This window comes from Equus quagga, chromosome 13 (assembly GCF_021613505.1).
Source record: "Equus quagga isolate Etosha38 chromosome 13, UCLA_HA_Equagga_1.0, whole genome shotgun sequence".
NCBI lineage: Eukaryota > Metazoa > Chordata > Mammalia > Perissodactyla > Equidae > Equus > Equus quagga.
Genome location: NC_060279.1, coordinates 106,573,753 through 106,585,384, shown reverse-complemented (window position 1 = coordinate 106,585,384; position 11,632 = coordinate 106,573,753). Strand labels below are relative to the sequence as shown.

The 11,632-nt window shown below is 58.6% G+C and overlaps 1 protein-coding gene across 1 annotated transcript in view; it reads left to right on the top strand.

Moving 5' to 3' along the window:
* Positions 1 to 11,626, top strand: part of VSTM2B (V-set and transmembrane domain containing 2B) — a 26,186-nt gene extending 14,560 nt beyond the window's left edge. The window contains exon 5 of the mRNA XM_046682559.1: positions 11,138 to 11,626. Within this exon, the coding sequence (XP_046538515.1) occupies positions 11,138 to 11,226 (89 nt within the window). The 3' untranslated portion in view covers positions 11,227 to 11,626. The remainder of the gene's footprint in view (positions 1 to 11,137) is intronic.
* The last annotated feature ends 6 nt before the right edge of the window (positions 11,627 to 11,632 follow it).

Below are 11,632 nucleotides of genomic sequence, written 5' to 3'. Positions count from 1 at the left end.
GTAGATGGAAGGTGAGTGGACATGTGGGTGGGTGGGTAGATGGAAGGGTGAGCGGACGTGTGGGTGGGTGTGTGGATGGAAGGGTGAGCGGACGTGTGGGTGGGTGCGTGGATGGAAGGGTGAGCGGACGTGTGGGTGGGTGGATGGAAGGGTGAGTGGACGTGTGGGTGGGTAGATGGAAGGGTGAGCGGACGTGTGGGTGGGTGCGTGGATGGAAGGGTGAGTGGGTTGGGAATCTGTGGAAAAAGGTAGGTGATGTATGGTGGAAGGAAAGATGTGAATGGGTGGATGGATGAGTGAATGGAGAACAGAAGGATGGATGAGTGGATATGTGGGTGAAACATGGATGGGAAGATGGGTGCATGTGGGACGCAAGTTGGGCCTTGCAGGATGAGTGGGATGGGGCTGCAGACGTGCCTAGGGTTGGCATTCTGTGTACCTGAACACGGCACACTCAGTCTGCACCTTCCAGGAAGGAGGCCACAGGAGAGAGGTCCGAGGCGGTGGCATGGCACAGACCGGGTAGGCCGAGAATTCCATGCTAGTGCATGCTTCTGCCTGCAGTCGCCAGGACACGATAGAGAACGGGCAGGGCAAGTGGACATGGCCACTTCCCAGCCTGCCCCAGCTCCCCTAACTCAGCCTTCAGATGGTGAGGGGCGAGAGTGGGGGACCCCTTCACCTGCTGGACACTGGGCACTCTAGTGGGTGCAGCCTGGCCAGCGCTTGATAACTGTTGTCTGTGTAAAGCTTAGGGGAGATGCATTTCTCCAAGCATTTAAAAAATCGAATCTGGGTGAGCAAGCGAGTAACTGTATTCTCATTAAAGACTAATGTATCAAAAATACACAAGGCAATAATTTATGATGCGTTCTAGTCCACAGAGTCATATTTTAATGCGTGACATATCCTGGGCAGCTCTCAGTGCTAGTTTTATTTAATGAGCACGTGTTACAGAATTTTCAGAGCACAATCCCTGGGCAATTAAAATGTGTTAACCTTTTCGGTAAAATCGTATTTCTAAAGAAAAGTCCTCAGTGTGAAACAGAAAGAAATATCCAGGAGCTGTCAAGGAGGGACCTGGAGGAAAGAACCGCTCTTGTGTCCTGGCCGCGCTGGCCTCAGGGGCCTGCAGCCCCTCCCCGCTGGCCCCCGGGCCTCAGGTCTGTCCTCCCTGCCTTTTCCCGGCCAGGCCGGGACCCACACACTGAACAGCCTTCAGTGAGCAGGCGCTGAGTGCCTGCTGCGTGCTGGGCCCGGGGGAGGACAGCGGAAGGGAGAGGTGGCATTTCAACAGGGCTAGGATGCCCCGGGCAGGGGCAGGGTCCACTCATTTGCAGCCCTGACAGGCCTCCCACCCTGCATCTGTGTAATGGGCGCACCAGCACTCAGCGTCGGCCAGTCCGTGAGTTTTAGATCTGGAAGAGGCCCTGGACAGCCTCCGGTGAGTGGTTCCCAAACTGTGTCCCCGGGAACCCTGGGCCGCCAGCCCTGCCCCCAGCTTCAACCAGAGCAGTCGTGCTTCTGATGGATTGGGATATCGGGGCTCCGTGCAGCAATTAGCTTGAAAAGGGAGTTCTACTGCTTTGAAATATTTGAAAGCAACTGATAGATTTGAACTGATAGAGTTCAAAAATTTATATATCTACCCAAATATATAAATATACAAATTATCTGAAGTATACAAATATATTTTATATAAAATATCTACATACATGTGACCTTCTAAGAGAAGGAGAGTTTGAAGCAGCTTACACAGCTCATGTGACATAAGAGAACAAAAATTGTTTAATGAAGAAATTGGAACAAAGGGGAAGTAGAGGGAAAATGGTGAAATGCGTTTGAGAAAAAGACAAAGGGACGTGTGCACTGGGTCTTGGGCAGGTGAAAGTTCAGGTCACTGTGACAGGACTGGCCTCCAGCTTATGCCGGAGATTAAAGCTGAGACGCCACATGCAACGCATCTGGCCGCTGTCTGGTGCCTCGTGGATGCTTGGACCAACTGGGGACACCTGGAAAGACTGCCATTCAGTCATTCAACAAATACTAGATGAGGATTGCAGGGTGCAGGCAAGGTGCTGGGCGATGGGCTGTGCCCGGCAGAGGAGACAGGTCAGAAGGTAGACTACCCGTGGCGCAGACACACCCCAGAGGGTCTGGAACTCCCTGTGGAGCCTGTAGGACAAAACGGGCCTCAGGACCAGGTCACAGAAGACACAGAGTCTGAGGGAGCCCTGGGGTGAGTGGGAGGGCACAGGGACAGCAGTGTGGATGCTGATGGAGCTGGAGGGGTGGGGGGCACGGGGGGCGGGGCCAGGGGAGATGGAGCAGTAGGGGTCAGGGGGCCATTTGGAAAGGGCACTCTGCCCTCCGGCTGGGTGGTGCCTGGCTGCTTGTGGTTAGCGGACTTGGGGAGCTGGTCAGGTGAGAGCTGGTGTGTGAGAAGGAGGTTAAAGGACAGGGCGGGGGGCCTGGGGCAATGAGGGAACAGAAGCAGATGGAGGGGAGCTGGTGCGTGAGAAGGAGGGTTAAAGGACAGGGTGGGGGGCCTGGGGCGATGGGGGGAGAAGCAGATGGAGCGGAGCTGTCTTGGATGTCACTTTGCATGGGCCTCTGAGCTGAGGAGGATGGGTGGGCTCTGGGTAGCAGAGAGGACAAGGAAAGACCATCTAATAAAGGGGACAGCGTGAGCAAAGGCCTCGGGGCAGGAAAGCATGGACACACGCTGTCTCCCTGTGGCAGCCCCATTCGCCTGGAGCTGGGAGCACCTGAAGCAGTGTGGGGGCGGGCAAGGAAGAACTGTCCACGGGGTGGAGTCAGGAGGAGCTTCCAGCAGGCTAAGGAGCCTGGACTCGATTCACAGGGACCAGGGAGTCACTGCAGATAAGTTCTCTGCCGCCTATCAGCTGTGCAACCTTAGACAAGTCACTTAACCTCTCTGGGTCTCACCTGTGAAAGGGAAAAGTGGTTTCTACCTCCTGAGGCCACTGAGAGAGTTAATGGAGAGAATTCTCAAGAACTGAGAACCACGTGCCTATTAGCACCGGTAGCCTCAAAGCTTAGAGAATCTGGGAAGGCCATGGGGGATCCCCCCAAGAGGACTCGGCCCGGCACTGAGTGAGGACTCCCATCCCCACCTGGGGAGCGCATGAATGCTCACTGCGGTCGGGCTGCCCCTGGCCCTGCCAACACCAGCCACCTGACCACAGGGAGAGGCCCATTCACCATTTTCATCATGACACCATTAAAGGGTCATTTGGGGCAGGACCTCATTTCCAAAGAACTAGGAGGCTGGAAAGCAGCTAGCGACACAGTTGGCCACGTCAAAAGGCCATGGTGAAGGTTAAAACACAGACGGAACCCTCATCCCCGTGCTCTCCCCGTGGAAGCAGCCTGGGGCGGGGGCAGGCGAGGCCCCGGGAAGCAGAGCGCCTGCTCTTCGCCCTGAGAGGGGCGTGCGAGGTGCAGGGACGCAAGCCAGACTGTCTGGGTTCAAGCCCGGATCTGCCATTTATCTTAGCGTGGCCTTGGTAGGGCCGCCAGGTTTAGCAAATAAAAGTAGAGGACACCCATTTAAAGTTGAATTTCAGATGAACAACCAATAACATTTTAGTATAAGCGTGTGCTGTGCAATATTTGGGATCTACGCTTACTTACAATTATCCAGTGTTTCTCTGAGATTCAGACTTAGCTGGGCGTCCTGTGTTTCATCTGGCAACGCTAGCCCTTGGGCAAGTGACTTCATCTCTCTGGCTCGCCTTCCCCATTTGTAAAATAGGTTAAAACAGTAACTCCTACAGTTACGAGGACTGCGTTTAGTGTGACGTGCCGGTGAGAGTGCCAGTCCCAGGAGGAGCCAGCCACCTTCGCTCTTATTATCCTAAATGCTCTGTCTGCTTGAGCCAGGCTGGGGCCATCAGCTCCAGCACCAGGCCACCATTCCTGGTGTGGGTGGGGCCGATGGCTGGGGCCAGAGAAGAGCAGGAGGCCTGCAGCCAGCCCTCTGGCGCCTGGGCTTCCACTGAGGTGGACGGAGAGGTAGGACACGCTATGAGAAAGGTGTTTATGGGACGGGGAGAAGGGAGCAGAGGTGAAGGGCCGCATGAACAGCACAGACACATGTGCCGAGCCCTCTGAGCCTGTGTGCTGAGGGAGGGCTTCCTGGAGGAGGCAGCCCTTGTTCCAGGCTCGAGGCACAGGTCAGACCTAGACAGAGAAAAAGGAGGGGCTGGCGGTTCTGCAGGGTGAGCTGGAGGTGCTTGGAGGTGCGGTGGGCATAGGGCTGCCGGCAGGGGAGCGGTGAGGGGGAGGTCGTGGGGAGGGTTACGGAGAGCCCCACCTGTGGCCAGAGGAGGCCCATCGGAAGTCCTGCATCTTGGGGAGAGTGCACCAGGGGCGTGTGGAGGGGGGTGGGCCCCAGGGGGCAACGGAGGCAGGAAAGCGCCCTAGGAGGTCACTGCTGCGACCCGACAGAGCAGAGGCCTGAACCCGGGCGTGGGGGGAGAGGGTGTGGCAAGGAATGGCTAAAACGGCCGGCCGGGCGACCCCTGCCTTGGCTCCTGCACGGCCTGACCCTGAGGCTGCCGCATGGGCGTCACCCTTGGGGGACACACTGCCCAGGCCGAGCAGGACAGGCCAGTGGATCAGCACAGGACCGAGGGACCCACATCCCATCTGCCCCTCACCCCTCGTCTCCCACTCTACTTTTCTTCCAAATATCTGTTTCCTTTCTAACCCAACGGCATTGGGTGCTCCTAGTTTTTGCCCTAGTTACCAGCACACATTAATTTTATGGCAGAAATTAATTCTCTCCAATTTCGTTAGTGCTCGATTATTCCTCTCTGACTCCCTTTGAATAAATATCCATGAAGAGGCTTTAATTAAAATGTCAACAAGGGAAGCAGCCTTCTTGCAAGGTGACATCTTCTGACTCAGCTGCAGTCGGGCCACCTGGCCTGCCCGGTGCTGCGTCCAGGGGAGGGCAGAGAGCCAGGGTGGGGCAGGCACGATGCCATCAGGAAGCCAGGAATGTCAGAGCGAGAAGGGCCAGCCCCCATCGTCACACAGCAGCATAGGGTCGAAGGTGGGACGAGAGCCTGGCCTGGGTCCTACTCCAGGGCTGGCTCAGAGGCCGCAAATTCCCAGCCACGGGGGGCCAGGTCAGGTGACGGAGATGAATGAGGAGGGCTGGGCATAGGGAGGCCCGACTACGCAAGGGCCTGGGAGGTAACTGGCAGGCACCCTGGGCCCGGCTTGGGGTCCGGAGGGAGCCATGGGCGGGAGATTCCTGCTGAGCAGAGCAGCTAGCTGCTGGCCTGTAGCTCGGAGGAAAAGCAGGTCCGGGTTGCTGGGTCTTGGCCCCTGTGCTTTTATGCGGAAGTCTCCCAAGTTCCACACGGTGGACTATAAGTTCCAGTTTGTAAGACTCTGTGCCCCGAGCCAGACCCTTCTGCAGACCAGAGGGAGTCCTCGAGGGGCCCTTGGCACCGTTCCGTTGCCTCCGGGTGCTGTAGGAGATGGTGTTTTGTGTCCAGCGAGGCAGGGGTGAGAACGTGGGGAAATGGTGAAGCAGAGTGAGGGCCAGGAGTGCCCCGCACTGCCCTCGGCTCCAGCCTGGAGCTTCAGATCATGCGCGGCTCCCCAGCAGACAGAGGCAGGTGTGTGACTGTGGCCAGGAGCACTCCCACATGCCCTCTGCCCTCAGCGCCACAAGCGCCTGCACACCCGAGAGAAACTTCTTGCACCATGACCCCAGGACGCTCCAACACGGACCTTCTCCCTCGGCCGGGGCTTGGTCACGGCGTGGGCCCAGAGGGGAGCTGGACAGGCCAGGGCCCGCCCAATGATGGGAACTGGGGTGAGAGCCAGGCCACTCCCAGCACCCCAGGCAGACGGCCGCCCGTCCCCATGGCTGAATGGGTCTCCGGGCCCAGCCCTACAGGCCGGGCAGGTGCAGTGGTCGTCGCTGGGGCTGGCCCGCTCCTCTGTTCTCAGACGCAGCCAGAGGGAGCAGGGTCGAGCTGGCGCCTGGTTGCAGGCCCTCCGGACTCACCGCGGGGGTCTCACCTTCCCGGAAAGGAGCCCTGTTCGAAAGACCATCAGGACCACGCACGATGCAGGACACATGTGAGGGACCATCAGTGCTGGACACGGGGGCCCGTGCTTCAGACCCTCGGCAGAGTCCTTGTGTTAGCACAGCCCTGCTCGCTGGGCAGCGCCCTGGCCGCTGGGCCCGGGCGGGGTCTCTGGCCACCTGCACACCACGTGTGCGTGTCCTAGTGCAGCGGGAGGCAGGCCAGGCATTGCGGCATCGCCCTGCACGCTGACCCTCCGACTCCGCCCGGCCCGCGAGCTGTCTGTGGTGGAACAGGCCTCAGAGTACCTGAATTTTACTCACTCTTCTCAAACCGGGAGTAAATTTTAATTTTTAAGCTATAGCAAAAAAGAAAAAGAAAAAAAGCAGCCTCTGAGCAACACCACAGATACCCCCAGACTCCGAGGGGCCCTGTTTGCAAACCCCTGACCCAGGCCGCCCCTCGGCTGCAGGGCCCAGGCCCCCAGCAGGCCTGCAATGGCCATGGAGCAGCCAGGTCTGTGCTTCTCAGCCCTGCACAGGGTGGGGCTGTGGCCTCTCCTCTCCATGCCAGCACACAGGTGCTGCGGACCCCAGCAGGGAGCCCCAAGGCCGAGGGAGCCGGCCATGGTCCTAGAGGGCGGGCAGGCAGGTGGCAGAACAGCGGCTGCCTCGGCCGGCTCTCCTCGCTGCTCAGCTGGGGAGCAGCTCACCGTGATCCTGCCGCCGGCCTCTCGGGGCTCGCACGCCTGTGGGAGGCCAGGCCAGATGGGGTGACCAGCCGCCACGCCCGCCACCCCCCAGGACCCTGACTCACGAGCTTGGCCTCCGGCCAGTGTGGACAGATCAAGGGTCCCCGAGGACGGCCAAGCGAAGCCTCCTCCTCCACTTGCATCGCGAGGCGTCGAGGCGTCGGAGCGTCCGCGCCGTTTCTGGGCAGGGCCTTTGGGAGTCTGCCCCTGCTGGGAAAGGAGAGGCGGGCTCCCCCAGGCAGCAGCCGCCCAGCCGCTGCCTCCGCTGTACCCATGGGGCTGGGCGCGCCTCTGGGCTCCGTGGGAGCCTCTCCCGGGGCTGCGGCCCGTCTCACCCGCTCACCAACAGCCCGATGCGAGTGAACGTCACCAAGCCAGGGCGGCTTTGACCCCTTAGGCGTGACGAGCAAAGCCACGAGCCTTGCCTAATATAAAGAGCGAACTCGCTCCTGTTCCGTCAGAGGGCTTCCGTCACCTCTCCAGCAGCCTGTTTTCCGGCTTAATGGTGACAAATAAACCTCTGCGTGTTCCAGTGCCGTTCCTGGTACTCCTTAGGAAAGGAGGAAGTACAGAAAGAGACGGATTGTTAGCACCGTTGACATAGCAGCCTCCATGTCCCTGGGACCACGGGCGTCTCCAGGCGCATAAATAAAGGGGGCTGGAGGCCCAGATAGGAGATCCTACCTCGGCTGAGTCAAAGGCACCCTCTCGGCCCCTGTTCTGGAGGGTCAAGGTGAGCCCCAGACAGCAGTGGGCAGTCTGGCTCGCTCCAGTAAGCCACAAGGACAGGGACTGGGGTGGCAGATGCTGAGGGGGCCCACCACCAAGTGCTAGACAATTGTCACTCTCCCTCCAAGGAGACAGCGCCTGGAAGGGGACACTGGGCTGCCAGACTCCCGGATTCTAACTCGTTCTGGCCTACAGACCCCTTCCCCCAGGACCAGCCTGGGAGCCTGTCTTCCTCACTCTGCCAATTCATTTGGGAAACCGAAAGAGAGTGTTTGGCGATCTGGTGAGTGAGGTAGCAGGAAGTTCTAAAATCTGGGTCCTTCTCTCCAAAGACCGAGGGATGTCTGTCTGCCTTGAGACAGAGTGTTGGAGAGCTAGTTTGCCTTGCCTGTTCTAGCTTGGAAAATGCTCCTCTTGAGAGAAGGACAGTCCCCAAAAGTGGTTTTCCCATCCTCTTCGGCAGAGTCTCTATGTTGCCCCTCCCTGTAACGTCTGCCTGCGTGGCACTGGCCTCTGTGGGAGGCACTTTTGTGTATATGATTCTATCAGTTGGCCTTGCTGCGTGACAAAGGGCCCTAAAGCTCAGTGGCCCTGGAGCTACTCCACGACCGTTCGTTTAGCTCACAACTCTGTGGGTCGGTTGGGCAGCTCTGCTGCTGGTCTCTAGTTGGGCTCACGCATCTGTGATCAGCTGCCCATTCAGTGGGGGCTGGTTGCTCTAGGGGGACCTCAGCTGGGACATCACTGGGCTCTTCTCCTGCAGCAGGCTGCCCAGTCCTGGCCACACAGCTGCAGGTTCCAAGAACCACAAGGAAAGGGCGAGCCTCAGGCTGCAAGCGCCTGTCCACCCTCTGCTTACTTCACTTGATAATCTGCATTGGCCAAAGCAAGCTACGCGGCCAAGCCCAGAGTTGGTGTGGGAGGGCACCATCACAGGGTGTGGGTGCTGGGAGCAGGAGACAAGGGGGAGGGGCATTTGTGGCCATTTTTACAATCTGCCACTATGATCTTGCTTAATCTGGACCCCAACCCGGTGAGATCTGCTGTGCACATATTAATTTTATGGAGCCAATCACCTGCACATCCCCATTTTATGGAGCATAACTCAAGACCCAGAGAGGTGAAAGGTGTTGCCAGGGTCACACAGCAAGCTGGCAACAGGGCTAGCCTGGAAGCCTGTCTCCTGGGTGCCAGCCTGCCGCCCCACACGGCCTCCCTGGGTCCCCTCTATGGCAATGCTGGGCCAGGGAGAGGATGAGGTGCCACCCAGGAGCTAACCCTGGTTGTCCCTGACAGAATTCCACCAGCAAACACACCCCAGACCCTGGTGTCTACCGTCCCCAGGCATCAGCCTCCAGGAGCCACCACTCCAGCCCTCCAGCCCCGGCTGCCCCAACTCTGGCCCAGCCAGAGTGGCAGGCTGGTTGTTTCAATCTTTTGAAAATCTTGTGCAGTTGTAAAACTTTTAAATGCGAGTGGGTAAAGCTATAATAGTGGTGAAGACCAGTTGGCAGTATTTGGAGGCAAATTAAACCTCCTGGTGCCTGCTCCGCCCACAAGTGCTGTGGTGCCTGCCTGGGCGGGCTCCGGCCCCCTTGCTTCCCTCCTGCCCTGCGCGCCTGCTGCATCTGGAGCTCCACTGCACACGTACCTCCGCTCCCAGAGGCCTCGGGTGGCTGTTCTCTCTCGCCCGCACCCGCCTGAGCGTCAGGGTTTGAGGAGCATGAAGATCCGGGCCAGGAGACAGGGTAGGCCCGCAGCCAGTCTGGCCACGTGAGCCCCGTGTCCCTGAGGCAGTGCATCCCCATTCTCCGTGCCCTGAGCCTCAGTGAATCCCACCCAGGCACCTGGCCATCCACCAACCCCGCCAGCGCCTCCTCCCTCGTCCTCCCCAGGGATGCGTGACAGCAAGGAGCAGCACAGAGGGCCCAAGTCTCTGGAGTCGCCACCGCACCCTGGTCTTCCCGCTGACGGCCGGCAAGAGGATGTCAGCTGGGGCGGAGCTGCAAGGAGGCCGGGAGTGACAGCTGTGTGAAAAACCCATGTCCCAAGGGGAAGCTTAGCGCCTTTTGGACTGTCCGTCCTTGTGCCTCTCTGCGGGCTCAGCGCCACGTGCAGAGGCTGGCATCCGCCCCTGTTGCGTCCAGATGTTCAGACACAGCCTGTGTTTCCCAAAAAGGGCAGATGGAATCCTGGCGTCTCAAGCTGGACTGGCCCCTGGGTCATTTGTCCAAGCCCTCCTTTTACAGAGGGGAGACTGGGCCTGGGAGGTAAACACGTGACACAGACAGTTATCACCAGAGCGAGAATGACTCAAGATCGGGGGAACGCCTCGGATAGACAAGCCTAAAGGCCCTTCCACCTGGAGAGAGGAGGAGTTTGTGGGTCCAGGCCCAGTCTTGTCAGGAAAGCCACAGATCCACCGGCCTGCCAGCAGCTCCCGAGGGCAGCTAAGTGGAGGTGGCCTCAGCCTCAGCACCATCTGCTTGGCACAGTGAGGGGCTTCCTCCCGGGGTGGAGGTCCAGCCCAGCTGGCTGGGGTGAAAGAAGGAGAGAGGCCTCCAGGTGGTGCGGGTGAGCAGGGAGGGGCTGGGCACTGCTTCCATTAATGCAGCCCGGCTCTAAGCAAGTGAGCAGTCCCCCTGGGATTTGGACAGCACCGTGAGGCGTGTGCAGCACTTCTGCACGGGCTCCTGTCAATGACCCTGGAGGGAGCATGTCACCTTCCAGGTGAGAAGCCTGCATTCATGGGTGGCTCTCCCCAGCTGCACAGGAGGCCTTGCAACAGGTGGAGACCCTGATGACAGGCAGATGGGGCTCTGGGCGGGCAGCCCAGCTGAGGTGGGATGGAGGCACAAGTGTGACCATCCAGTGGCAAGCCAGGCCCCAGGTTGGTGGCTGTGTTGGAGAAGGAGGTCGTAGTGACCTCCCACCAGAATAGTGCTTGCTCTCCTCAGGCATCCTAGCCCAGCCACCTCCAGCAGCCAGGGATTTCTGAGCTCCCCACCTTCCCCAAGGGCTGGACTGACAGTGGGTGGAAAGAAGACTCAGGCACAGAAACATCAGGATGCCTAAGCTGAGCATTTGTGAATGCTAAGCTGTGCAGCGCCAGCAGGAGCTGGAGGAGTTGGAGTCCTGTGCAGTCATGGGGTCTTCCTGGAGGAGGGGGAAAGCTGGGCCTTAAGTGCGGAGGGCACTTTGCAGCGTAGTATTGGGGCCAGGAGGATGGAGAGGGAGCATACTGTCTTTTTAGTCAACTAAAATCGTGGCTTGGACTTTAGACCTGCAATCCAGCCTGGTCCCCTCCGGGCCAAGGGCACCTTGTGTCTGACCACAGTAGGCTCCTAAACGTGTGTAAACAACAATTTACAAATAACAAAAAACGTGGTGTAAATCACAAATGGCAGCAGCCAAATGCTTTATCGTTACAAGGAAGCAGCCACCACACACCAGCAGGGTGCTGAGGTCCAGAGGCCCGGGCAGGCGTGGGAATTCTCCCTCCCTGCTCCGCCCGCAGGCAGCTGTGAGGTTTTCAAGGTTTCGTGAAGGAGGCGTTAACCATGCGGTTTCTCGTCCCCTGCAGGCACCGGCCCCAGCTACGCCCCGGACCCACTCCTGTCCCTGCTGCTGTTAGCTCTGCATCAGCTCCTCGGCCTTCTGGTGGGGCACTGACGGACACGGCGGCCCGCACACCTGTCCCCCGGCCGCCCACACCTGCCCCGCCCCGGGGTGAGGACCGAGTCGCCAGATGGACACAGACAGACTGAGAGAAGCATGAGAAACTCCATGTGAAAAATAAATGAATCATATTTTTGGGGAAGTTACACAAATGTAGAACACCTAAACTAATGCATCTAGTTTCCAAATAAGCTGGAGTCTGGACCCCGCGGCGTGCACGGACTCGGTGACGCCGCTGCTTCAGTGTATGTCCCTTTTCTGAACTTCCCTCCAGGTCTTCATTTTGCACGAACTGTTGAGCGCTTATGTTTAGGGGACTCTGAAAATGTCGAGTCAAAGCCTTTCTGACAAAGCAAAATATTTTTAGTAGATTGTTGTGTGTAGGAATTTTTTTTATTTA